General features: G+C 40.2%; 1 protein-coding gene across 1 annotated transcript in view; it reads left to right on the top strand.

The window, feature by feature from the left end:
- wwox (WW domain containing oxidoreductase) overlaps positions 1 to 17,414 on the top strand; it is a 154,458-nt gene that overhangs the window by 44,599 nt on the left and 92,445 nt on the right. Inside the window, exons 7-8 of the mRNA XM_007545611.2 lie at positions 3,713 to 3,898; positions 7,911 to 8,175. Of these exons, the coding sequence (XP_007545673.1) occupies positions 3,713 to 3,898; positions 7,911 to 8,175 (451 nt within the window). The remainder of the gene's footprint in view (positions 1 to 3,712; positions 3,899 to 7,910; positions 8,176 to 17,414) is intronic.

Consider the following 17,414-nt stretch of genomic DNA (forward strand, 5'->3'; position numbering starts at 1 on the left):
AGCCACATTTACGCTCTGTGTGTGGGGGGAAGCTCTCCACTGGCCAGAGAAAAGTTGGTTATGTGAGTTTTTGATTAGAAATTTGTGATCTTCTCCGAGTGACAGACTCTGTTTTGTCCCTTTGTCTTTGCAGAATAAGGTCACAACATTTAATTCCTGAGAGGTGTTGCTGGGAAAAAGGATTAGTTTACTGTAAACGCTTTAGTGAGGGGTTGAAAACTTGGGTCAGGAGTTCAAGCCCGTGGCGTTAGTGTGAAGCCCCTTGTGAACACACTGGGGACCGAGCCAAGCGTTTTGCCTTGTTTTGCACAATGATGCTGCACTTCATACTCTGTTAGACAAGGGAACGTCAAGTCAAAAGCAACAAATTTAATTTCCCATCTTTTAAGCAAATGGCATTTTTTCACTAGACCTTGAAATCACCGCAAGTTTCTACTGCTCTGTTTCGTTTTATCTGCGGCATTAAGCATTCGTAGCCCTTCAACTCACATTTTGTAAACCCATTTAGACTTCAGCGTGTTGTACTGAATTGTGTTTTATTTGTTAGAGCACAACCGTGAAGTAGATGGAATATGATAGTTTTCAAAATCTGACACAAAGACGGAATACATTTTTATCCAGTCCCCTAAAGCCTGATACCTGAAAATAAAACCCAGTGGAACTAATCTGAGTGTAAATACTAAGGCTGTGGATTTTTATTTGCAACCTTTAAAGAACAAATGACATACAAGGAATCATTCAAAAATGTCAACTTAAATGCTTGTTTGTACTTGCCTAGAGCAGCTAATAAGCCCATGAATCTCTGGAGGAGCTGTAGAGGTCCACAGCTCAGGTGGGAGAATCTGTTTTCAAGACAGTTGTTGGTCATGTAAAGCAGAAATGGAAGCGTGGCAAAAAAGAGACGATTTGGTTAAATTATAGTCATGTCTTTGTGCTCAAAAACTAACATCGGCCCTCACTTTTTTGCTCTCCATCCAGCTAAATAAAACTCGCCTACAGCTGAAAATTCAACATAAAAACAACTCATTATTTTTGATGAATATCCACTTCAGGAGACTTTGGCCACTTTTAAGGATCCAAGATTTTGTTTGTCTCTTTAGGTTTTAAAACAAATAAATACTAAAAAAAACCCCATAAAAAATGCAAAAATAACACTCTTTTCTACCTAATTAAAAGATAAATGCATCTAAGGAAATATTACAGGCACTTTTAGAATCATTCAGCTAAAAACCTTAATTTCTAATTAAGTCTACATGTAAAAACATTAATTGATTATTTTTTTAAACAAGGTTCTTAAGGATGCCACACACTTAAAGAAATGTGATTTATACCACTAAATTTCACATATAGACTAAATTTACTCCTGTTCCTGTGGAAAAAAAAACAATGGAGAAAATAGGAACATTAACATTTTAATAAGTTTTTTAAACATTAACTGAAATTTATTGTGACATCTATAAATCAAAATTATTATCATGACAATACATTTTTTACTATAAAAGTTATGAAGAACCTCTGTGGAAGATCCAAAGATCAACTTGTGGCTCAAGAGCTGCAGGTTGAATATCTCTGGTTTAGATCAAAGCATTCTCATGTGGCAGAATGTCCCAGTCAAAGTCCAGAAATAGATCCACCAGAGTACCGCTGCTGAGGCTTTAAAAAATCTGACTGATTTTTAGCTTATTTTGCAAATAAGAACAAACTAAACCGTCAGTATCTAGAAATGCGCAGCTGACAGAAATTCAGCTGTAGTTGCAGCAAAAAGAGGTTCTATGAAGTGTTGACTGAGGGGATCTGAATAACGATGGACGCCTCATTTTTTTAGAAATGTGTTTGAAATCTGTTTTGAAAAACACGTATTAATTGTTGTTCACTTTACAGATATGCACTGCTTTGTGTTGGTCTATCCCATAAAATTCCTATGAAATGTGGCAAACTTTGCACTTGTACCGTCAGAAAATGTTGAAAATTTCATTGGGTGTGAATAATTTTCCAAGGCACTGCATTTACTTGTGTGTTGTGGCTCAAAACAATTTAGTTGTAGACTTCTTTGCCGTGCTGTATTTTGGGTAAAAGCTTAAAATGTCTCACTGCTGGTGTGTTGAATATGTGCTGAGGTTGGCATTCTCCAAGTTGCCTAGGTTTGTGCTCTTTAATGAACCTTAGTGTGTTCAGAGGCCTGAAGGTGATCGTACAGTATAGTACTATGTAATAGCATGGGATGGCTCATTATAGAAAGGCATAACAATTCACACATTAATTTTCCAGCATCCAGTTTTTAATTAATCCAGTAGGCAGTCTTAAACACAGGGTACACAAATTGCCTTCGGCCTCATAATTAATTCTAATGGAAGAAATTAAAAATTGGTGGGGTGTGTTTGGATTGTTCGCCTGTGTTACTGTGCCTTTTGAGCTCGTTGGAGCGTCACTGTCACCGACAAGGATCTCTCGCTACCTTGACCAATCCCCTTTCTCTGCCTCACGAGGAGGTGGATCTGCTCGCCCGCTCAACGGAAATCCAAAGCAGATGTGGGCCGCTGAATAAAATCAGCTGCTTTAAATATCACGACTTTGGAGAGCACTTGGCTTTTTTATCTGCTTAGTCTTCTCCAGTCGATGTGCTGGTGGATCTGGTTTCTCACGGTAGCTGAGCAGATGTTGTGTTGAAACGCTTTACTCCCATCACGAGTGTGTTTTTAAATGATCGAAGAATCAGTTTCCGTTCGTAGCTGCTCTTGGAATCCGGCCAGCTGGAGTCGGTATCTACAGTAATTGTGTAGCCATGGGGAGACTCACTAGAAACCTCTGTATAATCCTATCATTGATAATGATGTGCCGCTGCAGACAAATAAAACCTTCTTTAATGGACAAATTTCATATTTTTGAGCCGACAAACTTAAAAAAATAAATCTTAACTGTGTGAAATAAATAATACACAAGTAGCATTCAAAGTAAACATGTAATTTTAAAATACACTTTTCAGACACAAAAAAGTGTTTGGAGCCACGCCTCTTTAAAAGTAAACGACGCTACCATGAATGAATAGGAATATGTGGAATCACAGGACATGACTTCCTATTGATGTAAACAGGAAATAAGTTGTTTTCTTGACAAAAAACAAACAAAAACCTTTAAATAAAATATGTAGAGTGGATTTGAGCTGGTTATTGTTAACACAGAATATAGAGGGAGTGAGCATTCCTACATTCCTTGAAGATTGTGCCACATAGAAAGGGTGGTTAAGATTTATGAAAGTAAACGCATCAAAAATATTTCACCTGTGTGAAATAAATACTACACAAGTAGCATTACTTGTGTAGTATTTATCTGAGAGTCGGGTCTCTGTATCTGGCATCGTCTTTATTTGGCTACTCTGGCTGCATTCTCAAGTGTCTTGTGGTTGTTTTGGTTCCTTCCTACGTTTTTTAAAGTAACTCTGGACGTGGAAATAATGTTTTGCTATCAACAATTGCAAACAGGAACACATTTGAAAAGAAAAGTTACAAAAATGACAAAACATGTACCTTTATCAGAAAGGATACATTTCTTCTTTCTGTTTCCAGTTCTCTTACTATTCTTACTTTATCTTGTACTTTTCTAATCATTCTTTTCATACTCATAACTTGTACGTGTATCAGCTTATTCTGATCTGTGTTGTGCCTCTTTTTTTTTTTGTCTCTGTAACCAATTGAAATTGTTTCTTTCGCCACAGTCCCCTGCACATTCTGGTGTGCAACGCTGCCGTGTGCACTCAGCCCTGGAGTCTGACAGAAGATGGCCTTGAGTCCACCTTCCAGATCTGCCATCTCGGCCACTTCCTCCTTGTCCAATGTCTTCAGGACGTCCTGCGTCGTTCAGCTCCTGCCAGAGTCGTAGTCGTATCCTCAGAGTCACACAGGTAAAAACGCGGTTGGTAAACACAGACAATGATCACACTTCTGCCCTTAGATGTTAGATCTAAGGGCAACATTTGACACTGCTGACCGCTCTGTTTTATTGGAGAGACTGTTTAAGAATGGTTGTGGTCGGAATCACACCTGGGATCAGATTCAGACACCCTTTGTTTCTTTTCTCATTGGAGCAGGAGAAATATAATTTTTTTTCCCTTTAACATGTATTTATACTCTCCTGTTGAAATATGAGAAAAAACATGAAGGTAAACTATGCAAGGAGGAAGAAGGATATCTTACCTGTGAACTTCATGATATTGTAGGATGATCATTAGGTACAATCAAATTAATATAAAGCACAATTTCAGCTAATTCATTTCCCAGTATTACCGAAGGTGCCTTTAGGGAAAGTAAACTTCACTCTTGCCGAATTTTACTGCATTCCTAGCATTCACAGCAAAGCTGCAGTGAAATCTCACTGATAAAGTTTAAGCAGTAATCTCTCAGACCTACCCTGTCTAATCTCCAACCCTTCAGCTCTGCTCTTGCTGTTATAACCGCCACAGTGGCTAGTTTTCAGGACAAATTTGACAGATAAGACTTACTGTGTATTGTCAAACATGACAGCCTCAGTCACTGAAACTCATTTCCTTCCCCATGCTGTCACTACAAATCAAACGTATCATCAGCTTGATGGATGGACTTATCAGCTAAAATTTACTTTGATCAAGTATCTGCTCCTTTCTGCCTGACCCCCGGACTCACCCTCTCTCTTTCTCACTACTTTCCCCTCATCTATTGTTCTTTAAATCCGTCCCGTTGTTAAACAACTCCGCTCCGCAACTGTGCAGTAGACAAGCATGATGTCTTGCAGTGATCGGTGGGCCCAAGCCCTGAGCCATGTGTTTCAGAGTCGCTCTCTTTCTGTGTGCAGCATTGATTCTGGTTTCAGTCAGTCGGACGGACCAGCAGTGATTGATTGGAGCTCTGCAGAGTGACCTGCGCAGTTGAGAAACATGCAGTTATTCTAGCAGATCTGCTATATAACAGGAGCTCTCGTATGCCTTCCGTTTTACAAAGCATGAAAGGACAGGAGCAAAAGTTTGATGCATTCTTGGGAAAAAAAGAAGAAAAATAGCATTCAAAGAAACTTTCTGGAAGAAAATGCATCACAAAGAGAGTATTTGCAGCTTTTGTTGGACTGAATACAGGCGATGTTGGGTGTCGTTCTTTTACTTGGGATGGTAAGAACAAGGGCAAAGTTCTTCATCAGTAGAATATTTCATACTTCACAAGAGTTAAAGTGCAGAACCTCTGGGAAATTCTCATAAGGTCCTCCCGCTGTAGCATTTTTCAGTGTAGTAACTACACCTGCTTCAAATTTAGCAAAAAATCATAAAGCTGTTGAAAAACGTTCTTCCAAGAATATGTGTCATCTCTGGTTGGGTCGCCTGAAAGAGGGTGAATGATGTTGAAAGACCCAAAACACCCAATGACTCCCATTTAGTATTTTTTTTTTTCTTTTTTTTTTCTTTTTTTTTTTAATATCAGGAGGTTTTAAGTAAATGAATGGTAGACGCTCTAGGAAGTCAAAAAATTGTTAGTTATTACAGCAGACTAATGCAACACATAAATGTTTTACTAAAACATCCTTCTTCCTGTGTCATCTCCATCCCTGGACCTAAATTATAGAGACAGGCTGTGAGTGAGTTGAACAGCAGGGTGTGTCATGACGCTTTTAACAATAAAGCTGCTTCTTTTTGAATGTGGCATATTTTACCCACTCAAAATAAAGAAAATAAAGGTGGGATTTTTTCTTAACATTGTTCAGTGTGAGATAATCATTCCACTGTCATTTTATTGAAAACGTTTAGATATTTCATGCAGCGTGTGGATGACACTGCATTTCTAAAGTCAGGACAGGCCTGGTAACATACACTCTTCCTGTTTCTGCTTCCCTAACGCATTATCTTCACCTTCCTTCCTCTCCTTGATGATCAGCGGGGGATTTAGCTCCCTCAAAGGGGGCTTAGCCAGGACCAGAGGGAGTCGGTTACATGCTGAACTAGACCAGAAGAAGGAGCAAATTTAGACAATATCTCATCGCACATCTTCTCTCCTATACACCTCATTCCAGACCTATATTGCTTCCACTGAAGTTGCTCCCTTTTTTGTTTGTGTTATTTACAGTTTCTGCTGGATTTCCGTTTATTCATTTAGCTTCCCCTCATGGATAGTGTGCGACCTCTGACCTGGCAGCATATTGTATTCCATAAGCTCCTTGTATGCTGGTAAATCACTGACCTGTAAAAGACAGGATTGGGAAAGATGGACATTCAAGTAATGGTTGGGTGGTTTATCACTTTTCACCATTTGGGCTTACTGTGGAATTGACCATATACAGGTTTTGTTTGCCTCCATGATGCTCTGGCAGAACAACCACTGGTGGTGAATTGTGTCTCTCCAGTGGCAGCTGTTAGTACTTACACAATTTGCTTAGTGTAAAGCTGATGCACACCAACAGCCAGTGAAACCAAGTTGTTCAATTACATTAAACCTGGCGAATAAGGTGAGAACCGAAGCAAGCAGCAGCAGCAGCAGCACATCCAGTAAAAAAGATTCGGCCAATTATTCTGTTCCCACAGATAGCCATGTCTCTTTTACTGCCTTGATTTGCTAAAACTCAACAAATTATCAACGGCTTGCTGTACTACTGTTGTAAAATGTCTGACAAACTGTAAACTTTCACACAGGAGTATGTGTGATAAAAATTTGAGAACCACTTTCTCGTAGTTTTAATTGACCCTCGTCTTAAGAATGATTCTTCTGAAACCTCTACCTTAGAGTCAAGAGATACCAAAGTTCAGGTTTTATGTGTAGAAACACTGTTTGATATTTCTTATCATAAAATACTTAATTGAAAGACTAGAAATGTAGGTGGGATTTTCTGGCACTGTTCAAACTGGTAAAAATCAGTAAAATCTGAAAATCCAAACTTATAAATACAAATAAATATTGAGTAATGAATCAGAATTTCCTTCATTATCAGGTGGAATAGACAGACATATCTATTCTATAGGTATCTATAGAGGATACCCACATTGACCCAAATTAGTTGAAATGCAATTGCTGAAAACCTGACATGTGCAGAAACTTATTCCTTTAAATCAGAACTGAAATAATTAATGTTTCCTGAAACTTTCTCATAAACATTGAAGATTATCCTATTTTTTTTTTTTAATTTTTTTTTAGATTAACGTTTTAATGTTTGTTTTTACAATTGCCAACCCTATCACTGGTTTAGAAAGTAATGAAAGTTCTCTTCATAAAAAGACCTTCATAAATACTGTAGACTGCAAATGACTTTCACTTAAACTTCTTTACTTTGTTACTTTGATTGAAAAGTCTCATTTAGCTCTAACTAGATGCAATTTTACTGCATTGTATGAAACAAATAGTGGAAAAAAATACACACAGGCCATTTTCAGGCAATTGTTTTATCAACCTCTACTTGCTAAAGTAGTTATGAAGTTGCTGCACATGAAATGAAAAGCCTGCAGATGTTGTAATTTAGCCAAGCAAGGATGTTGCGGAAGGCGACAGTAAACAAGAGGCGGCTAGCTTGTAAAATCACAACAAGGAACCCAGGTGACATTTTGATTGGTTGTTTTCTAATGACTGGATTAATATGTAGAGTGTGTTCCTCCAGTTCAGAGCTGAGCTCCGCTCACTCTCTCTCAAACGCACGCAAGCACGCACGCAGACACACACACACGCACACACACACACACACACAGAGTGTAGTTTTTTTGTGCTCAAGTATTGTGATGCGGCGCATAATAACACGAGTAGTGTAATGTTTAAGGAGCCTTGTCAAACATCTGGAGTTTAACAGCTCTGTCGCAGGCAATTAAAGAACATCATGTCACGTCTTTGATTTGTATGCAGCCAGCGCCATGCATCTGCTGTCAGAAAACCTTCACAGACTCTCTCACGCTGCTCCTGTGAACTGTCTTCTAGGTTCACGGACCTGCTAGACTCGTGTGGGAAGGTGGATCTGGCCGTGCTTTCCCCTCCGAAGAACGAGTACTGGTCCATGCTGGCTTACAACCGGGCTAAACTCTGCAACATCCTCTTCAGCAACGAGCTACACCGGCGTCTTTCGCCTCACGGTGTGACCTCCAACGCATTGCATCCTGGGAACATGATGTACACCTCCATTCATAAGAGCTGGTGGCTGATGACCTTTCTGTTTACTCTGGCCAGACCATTCACCAAGTCTATGGTAAGGAAGCAACTCAGAAAGTGTTTGATCACCATGAATCTGCACAAACTCCCGCTGAGTGGACTGCAGTGTCTTAGTTTCATGCGATTAGACTCAGTTCTGACTGAGCATGTGTTTCTTTTGGCACACTCTTTTGGGAAAAAGAACAGGAACCGGATGGAAATGAGTCGCTCCGCTGTGATGTTGGCTTTCACAGATGGAGCTGCAGTTTGTTTTCCGCCTTCTCCTGTTACTGTTTATTTAAGTTCTGCTCTCTTAGATGACACCAGATCTAATGAACTACAACATCCAGACAACAGTGAATGTATGTCACAATTTGTGCATTCTTGTTCCTAAAAGTGTCTAACAAAATTGTTTTGATTTTAATATCCCCTGCCCACCTGGGTAACCTTCTATGAGTGCTTTTCCACATTTGTCATTTGATTTGCTTTGTAAATACTTGTTGAAAGCAAAGACACATTGAAAACATGATGCCATAAAGCACAGTTTTGTTTTGAGACGCAGAGAAGTTGCTAGTTGCCATACCAGAGGGACCTGTTCTTTATTTCATCAGATTACAACTTTAATTTAGAAGCAGCTGTAAAACTAGATCCCCCTCAGAAAATTGACACTTCACTTGGATGGTTGTTGCAGTTATTGGACCCCTGTGCTTCTGGGAGTTTTGTTTTTGGGTCAAGCGCTCCTTGAAGGGTCATTGTCTGCTCAGGGAAAGAGCTGAAACTGTTGCAGGAGGTGAAGTATTGCCTCCAAAATGAAACTACAGCACAAGTGCTTGACTTTTGTTTATCTGGAGTTGCACAAACAGATTGCAGTTTTTCAACAGAGCTGCTCAGTTGAGAAGAAAACCAACCCGGACAAACTAGGATGGGAGGAAAATATTATGGCAAACTTCAATGTTCTATATTAGTCTTGGTTTACACTGAGGTAAAGCTGATGCATGTGTGCAAGCATAGAAAACAAATACTGAGTAATGAAAAGCTTGTCAATTATTTTGAACAGTGTCTTACTTTATTAAGCTGCTTGGAAATATTTCAGGTTGTAAAATACATGCAATCATACAAAATTCATATGTTCCCTTGCAGTTATAAAGGTAGTATTGTTTTAAAACTACAGTTAACAAGCTTTAATCAGCTGCAGGTTGGCAGCAGTTAGACATACAGGCTAGTGTTAGCTTGCACAACTTACTCCTTTACTAAATTGGAAGATGGATAAAGAGGATATTCTGCTTAAAGAATAAATGTATTGCTTGTTTATTCTCCAGTTTTACTAAGGGATGAAAACAAAGTAACAATGACTGGAGACTCTCCAATCCTGGATTTTTGGATTTAAATCCCAATTTACAAATCTTAATATCTACTCACAGGAATTTTGTCCAATCCTGAGCATTTCACTTAAACATTAAAGAGTTTTTGAGCCATAGTGTTCGATGTAAATACGACAAATGCCACAAAGGCTTTGTTGGGTATACAGCTTAATTTTTTTTTTTCTTCTATAAAAGCACATTAGTTTTCAACAACTTTTTTCTAAATATAATTCACCACTAGCCTTGCTAACACTAACAGCAATTTCCGTATAATTTCTAGTGTCAAAGTCTTCCCAACACACTACCGGGGTTTCCAAGTCCAACTTTTACTGATCTTAAAAGTCCAGTAAAATTAAATTGCTCAACTTATTTTAATCACAGGTAGCCCTCCTGTTGTCTACTGAAACTCCCTGCTGCTCCTCAGCAGATGTCTGGAGTTTTTCTCCTCAATTATTATGCATTAAAATGCTGACGTGGCATTTCCTTAGCGGAGGTGTAAGGAACAGTAAACATAACTCGAAACAAAGCTGTCCAAAGTAGGTATTAGTAGATTAATGGTTGGATATATTGTCCACTGACATTAAGATGGTTTTTCTTGACTTTAAGGTGAAACGAGGACATGACTGATCAAACGTTTGCACCTACTTGAAGAATATTTTCATCCATCACTGTAACAATTCAAAATAACTTCAACTATCCTAAATGTTTACATGCAGCACATAACAAAAGTCTTGTATTTTCTGATTTAAAACACTTAAATGCTGCAGTCCAACGTTCGCTCTTCACATCCCTGACTGTTCATTCACTCTGGCCTTCTATTGATATATTTGAATCATTTTTCTTTCATTTTGCTCTTTGTGAGATTGCTATGTGTTTTTTTATTTACAAATTTTTTTTTAAAACTATAAGCCTAAACTTCCAGAATAAAACGCGTAGAAATATTACGTCTGGTATCGCAGCACTCTGCTGTCTGGATCACTGGATGGATTGGTGACCTGAGCCCGATATCTAATCCAAGAATGTCGTCAGAATCTGGTGAATCAAGCTAGCCCTATCGCTTACATTAAATAAATGTGGATAATATTACTATAACTATAATAGCAGTAACTTTACCTATATTTTACCTATATAAAAATATACATACAGTAATTATATATAGCTGTAATGATCGATATGTTGTATTTTTTTTGGTATATTACATTGAGCCTTCGCCCTGTGATGGATGGGTGCCCTGTGTCTCGCCTAATGATTCCCAGAGATGGGAACTAGTCACCTCACAACCCCACAAGAATTGCTGGGCATAGATAACAGATGAATGGATGAAAACGTACTTATTTGTTGCAAATAACGTCAATTAGATCATGTGTCATATTTCAATAATTTTTTGTTTTTGTGTAGGTGCTGTGATACTATAGGTTTTTGTTGTTTTACTCAAGGTTTCAATGCCTTTTTGGAAGGTAGATTGTGAAAAAAAATGTTCAACCTCACATTTGGAACATGTTGGATGATCTCCTTCTCCAATAACGCTGAAATGTTTTCTGAGGTTAGTCAAACAGTTATGAGTTCCCACGTACTTATAGAGCTTTGTATGATTTGTGTGCACTTTTGGGGCACTTTTCTTTACTATTTTTTCTTTATGAGAAGGAGGTGACAGGAAGTGTCAGAGTTAACATCATCAAACACTTTGTGTTTGATTTATAAGATCCAGATCTGTGATTCATCCAACACTGTACCCTTTAGGCTTCACAGCCTTTTAATATATTCTTTACTTTGACAATTACATCTTTCCATTAGCTGTTCTTCATACTTTATCAGTTTGGTGTTTTCACCGAAGTGAGAATGTGACGTGTTGAAAGGCGGCGCGGCGGAGTTTTAGTGAAGCGTTGTTCTGATCCATCATGTTTGACAGACGCAGGGCCTCGGGCCGTCATTCGTCTCTCCGCCTTTTGACACGGGATGAGAGATGAGAGGAGCCGCTCCTCGGCACCAAATGCCAAGCTGATCGTTTCTTTGACTATATTTATTGTAAATCACTCTTTTTCACTCCTCCCCTTTCAGCTTTTTTTTTTTTTTTTTTTTTTTTTCTCTCTTTCTCCTCCAGAACGGGGCGGTGGCTTTTCTTATGTCTCGTTAATTAAACCAAGTGTAGATGTTGGTAAATATTACAGGACAAAGGTGGAGCTAGTAATTAAATTCTGGTATGCTGACACAGCTATTAGCTAAAATCCATGTCTGATAAAGGCCACACACAGGCTCACGCATGCAGATACACAGGCGCACCCTTAAGCCGAACATTTGCTCTTATTTAAATCTCGGGCTTGATAAGGCCCCTGAAAGTGTATCCTCCTTAAAACCCCACTCCTCACTGCTTCTGCCCCCACATTAAGGGCTTAATAAAACAGTGATATTATTTCAGTTATTGGTTGCAGGGATATGAAGATGGTATCGCTTTAATTGCTTGCGTACGCTTGCGGGATCCACGGAGATTGTTCAGGGATGCAAACATAAGCAGAAAGTCGACTCCAAAAAAACAATCACAGGGCCCCCGTGTGTGTTCTTGCGCAAATAACCAGCCTCTCATTTAAAGCACAGGTTTGATTTATAGGAGCTCAGGTGGAGAGATATACAGTTTAGTTTCTCCACACAGATAAGCACGCATGAAGGAAGACAGCCGTGGTGAGATAAATGGGACACCCGGAGTGGTCCTCTGCATTTGATTTGATTGTAATAAAGGTGATGAGACACGGTGACTCACTGCCATCCTCTCCGATTAATTGTTTTTATAAACTCTTCAACAACTCACGTTAATGTTTTTTTTTGATTTTGCTCAAATATGACCAAAATATGCAAGTTGTACTCTGGATTCTTAAGAGAAAGAAAGTTATCTATTAGCAGTGAGCACAGCCCACTCTTATGATCTACAGAGCTGATTTCATTTTGCTGAGTTGAGAAAGGCATCTATAAAGAGCCATGACATTTTAATCAGCCAAACTATCTCTCACTAACATCATGTTCCCCTCCCTGTGCCTTGATCTGCTTATCAGAGATTGTGAGACCAGGCCTTTAACATTTCTTTTTCTTCTGTTCTTTTCTTTCCTTTTCCATTTTTTTTCCCTTTTTTAAATTCAGCATGTTTAGAGTGGGAGTTTTCCATGTGCCGCTTGCTGTGTTTATTATCAGTATGCAAAGATCTGGCCCGCAATGGGGGTGTGTATGAGCATCAAAACCTGCGAGAACAAGACAGAAAAGGGAAATTTAAATTTTTGATTCAAACCCAGTGGATTCTGATTGATGCTGCTACGGCGCCTTGCAGGTTTTCAAACTTCCACCTGTTTTATGGTGCTTTTATGTGACAGACCAACACAACGCAACATGTAATCGTGAGGTGCCTACATCTTTTTCTCTTCTGGTATCACCCTGTGTTCAGCCTCATCTTCCCTTCATCTCTGATCAGCCATTTTGTGTTGCATTCCCGCAGCATGATACTGCCACTGCCATGTTTAACACTGAGGATCCGGTCCATGTTTTTGAAATTTGGGTTTCTCACCAGGAAGCAGAAGTAGAAACACAGAAACAACAAATGGTTGTTTGAGTTTTAAAGTATTAAATTAAAAATACTTCAACTTAACTCACATATTTCAAAGAGAAATTAAGTTAAAACAGTTTTGTAAATCTTTATCCTGTTTACTGCACAATTATCTGGTCACATTAGATCTGTTTGAACTACACTGAAATTTGAGAGACTGTGATGTGGCAAAATGTAAAAATAAATAAAAAATCAAATAAAATCAGTGATAGCCTGGACTGTGTTTGATCCTGCAGTGCGAGATCAGGAGTATGTTGTGCACTTTGAACCAAAAGTCTGGACTAACATTTAAACAGCACATAATGAATTTCTGTGACTGTTGCAATTATTAGTTGGGCTGTAACCTTTGTGAGGTTGTCACCATGCTGTCGTGCCGGATCACTGACCCTGTGACATTTTGTTGACTGACTGATTGCTCCCTCGTGATCAGTGTACCCTCAGGCTTCGAGCAGCTGGCCTCAGCCCACGCTCATCAAATCTATACTTTAACTATAGGCGCAGATAATGCTGAGCAGCACGAAGATGTGCGTGGGCAGTGCCTTCAGTATCTCATCATGCAGTTATAATGGTTCGAGTGAGAAAGGGGGAAGGATTTGTGGGCACACACCTGAGCAGCTCTGCCAGTCCCTGAGGGGCTGGTTTCATCAACGCTCTCTTGCCTTGTCCGTATGCTTCCTAGTGTTTTAGTGTGATTATTTCCACCCAGGATCCTGCCTCGGGCTCCCAGCCACCTTTTTACATATGCACGGACTGAACTTTTGACCAGCCACCAGCAGACACGGCTGCCTTAGAGAAAGAGGGGTTCGGGTCGAAGATGTGGGATTTACCAGCGCCTCCTGCACTGAGCCTTTCTGGCTGTGATCAGGAGCTCAGTCCTGCACCTCAGGGGTTAAACCCTCAGACGACTCCTTCGAGTGAGACATCAGCATTAACATACTGTATAACAGACGTACAATGAAGCGCTTCTGTATCGGTTTCCCTCCTGCAGACAGACATAAGGTTAGATGCTCTATCCTCTGTCTGCTGTGCACCTTGGTTCCCTGGGTGTAAGTATGCATGCTCTGCTCAGCCATGTGGAAACAAAGAGGAGCAGAGGTCCCAGTCTCCCACCACCCCTCCGCTCCTTCTCTGCAGGGTTAGATGAGCTGCCAGGCTGTTGTAATAGAGTCCTTTTGGATGATTAGGAGCTACACAGAAGGGGGTCAGCTTCCAGCCTGGCTGGAAACACCGCGTTGGCTTCTCATCAGTGCTGGAGACGGATTGCTTCATAATCGCACGCAGAATGATCTTCTCTGATTTCCATGGTTTGAACCACTTTTCAGGAACGTTCCAATATTAATAAGATATTCCTACCAGACGTTTCCTGCTGTGCTGTTTCAGAACGTAAGGAGAAAACCTCCTTATATTAGAGACAGCGGTAGGGCCATGAGGAGTGAAAGACGTGACGGTGCACTGTTGGATTTAAGAGTACAATCCCATTTGGCTGTATTGACATGTGTGTTTCTGCCCAATCCTGTTACCAGGATTATTGTGTACGGAGATACCATTTCATTAAGAAAACACACAGACACAGCCACAAACGCACACACACGCACGCGGACGCACACACACACAAACTCGCGCGCGCACACACACACAGGGTGGGTGAACAAAGATGGCCTGAGGCCTGGTTATTCGGTCCATTGCACAGGGAAACTGTGTAAATGGTTTATTGTGGATGAGTTGATGTGATGGAAAGCGTGTCTGGATCAATAAAGAACCAATCAAACGCTGACAGTCCGCTACTGTACGCAGTCAGTCATTCATCCCTCGTGCCTGCTGCGCAGTTACACAACACGAGTGTGAAGGGGGCACCAACAATTTTCCTGCTGAAAATGGGTGACGTCGAAGCGGAAAACAGTCATTTTTCAGCAAACTTTTTTTGCTTCCAAAGTTCTTGTTTTCAGCTGCCGGTTACTGCAAAAATGATGTTGTACCCCTTCCTGTTTCTGACATACTGAACAGGTCCTTCTCAGGAATTTAGAAAATAATTGGAATTATATTTCTTTGTTTCAATTCAAAAAGTGGAACTCGTATTTATTGGAAACGTTCAGTCTCGTAAACGTTTGATTGTGGCTTTCAGCTTATGAAAATTTTAAACTCTCAGAGCATTTGAATTGCATAACACCAACAATAACAACAACAACAAGATTTAATGTGGAAATGTCACCCAATCAGTCCATGTGTTTACAGTATATAGGCACTCGATACTTGGTCATGGCATGGAGTGGTCAGGCTGTGGCTCTGCTGTGGTTTAATGGGATTCCATTCCAAGAATGCTGAACATTTTCCCCAAGTTCTGCATTTACTGAATTAAGACTTTTTTTTTTGTTTTGCTTTCTTAATGACTTCTGGATAACTGTCAAGTCAGCAGTCCTGTCCATGAAAAGAGGGTCATATTATAACATTTCTGTCTTAATAATTCATTCTTTTTGTTGTGTGTGTTATACTGCTTCTTTTAATCTGAAATACTGGAGTTTGGATTTTTATTAGCTGTGAGCCATAATCATTAAAATGAACCAAAATTACGAGTTTCACATTTTGAATTGTATTTCTAAAATAAATAACTTTCTAATGTCCTAACCCTATTGAAATGCATGTGTATCTTTCTATCACAATCCAAGGGTGGTAAAGGGAGAAAGAAAAAAGAGCAGTAATGCCTGATGCTCCACCTTTTCTGAACGCCTCGGGGAGACCATTAGGACGTCTCCCCAACAGGTTGATGCCCGAGTCTGGACTGAGTCTGAGTCGGGGTTCGCCTAAATTACCCTGGAGCCACAGGTCAGAACCAACTAGACGCTCGTTGCCAGAGTGCTGTCTCTCTAATGGAAGGGATCAGAACAGACCAAAGAACCAGAAACGGACCTGACCAGAGAGACATCCCTTCCCACTTACCCTGCACTCTTTCTTTAGAGTGTCTGTACCCTCTGAGGGGAGAAATATGAAACCTATCACCTCAGTGTCACTCTGCTAGCAGCTCTGCTTTCTTACCACTGACCCTTACAACTTGACGCACAGACACACACACACACACACACACACACACACATACACACAACACCCCCTCCGCTCTTTGTTGTGACACAGAGCTGATGGACTATTTTTCAAATTGATTTCAAAAATGTACATAAGCAGCCGATCCCCTAGCCCAGATTACCTATTGATTTTTAATATGAAAAGCTCATTATATAAGCAGGAACTGCAACACAAAAAGCTAGCCAACCTTTGCATAAATCCTTTAATTGAATTTCCAGAGCCCGTGGTTCTACATTTTTTAATTAAATCCATTTCTTTTTTTAAGGGTTGCCGTGTAATTTGCATGCTGTGAAGTGGGTGCTGTCCCAGATAAAGTGCCATTGATCCTTATTAAGGCTCACCTCTGGGCTCGCTGAAAACCAACCGCAGAAATTAAATGTGCTCATGGTGCATACACTTATTGCCCGCATGATAGGATTAGAGGCAGAGAGACAGAGGGCAGGGGGGATGGGGGGGGTGATAGAGATGGAGAGAGAAGGAGTGATGGGGTAAGAGTTGGAGGAGGAGGAGGAGGGGGGCTTATTATTAATAGTTGTTCATATTAATGTAATATTTCACCTGTCCTCCTGTGGGATGAGATTGTTAATAAATACAGCTTGGCTTAGGTATTATTTGGGTTTCTCCGGGTGGTCTGTCAGTGGTTGCTGTGATTTTTAGATTTGTAGGTAGCATTTAAATGATATATCTCCTTCCATGTCTGCGTTTTTTTTTTTTTTAAGTTAAATCAGTTTTCTAGAAATACATGCCTGCCCTTGTCTATAGATTTTTTATAATGAGAACAAGTGCACTTGATGGTATGAACATGATCATATCTCTGTGATGCTGAGAAGGTCACGATCTGCAGTCCGTCTAAGGAGAGTCTGTTTAACTACCTATTTAGAGATTAGATGATGCTCTTGTCCGTACCCTCTTTAGCATCCGCCAACGTAGGATGTGTGCGCTTGAAGGCGACAGTGATTTTTATCCCATGTTTGTTCTACCCAGATAGCCGGCTCTAGAAGTGGGCCGCTCCTCTGCTGTCGTCCTGCGCGGCTGCGTGGAGACGGCGGAGCGAATCAATAAGGATTAACCTGTGACCTCAGCCACATACTTATAGCCCAGTCGCTGTTGCACACACATCTCTCATCAGTTTCACTTAAACAGTGAGCTTCACTCAATAAGGCGCAACACGCTAATTCATTTCAAAGATGGAGAGGCCCCTATCACAGACCTCTCTTTTACCAGAAGCTTACACGCACGCACGCACGCACGCACGCACGCACGCACGCACGCACG

The sequence above is a fragment of the Poecilia formosa genome, unplaced genomic scaffold (assembly GCF_000485575.1).
Source record: "Poecilia formosa unplaced genomic scaffold, Poecilia_formosa-5.1.2 Scaffold13, whole genome shotgun sequence".
Taxonomy (NCBI): Eukaryota; Metazoa; Chordata; class Actinopteri; order Cyprinodontiformes; family Poeciliidae; genus Poecilia; species Poecilia formosa.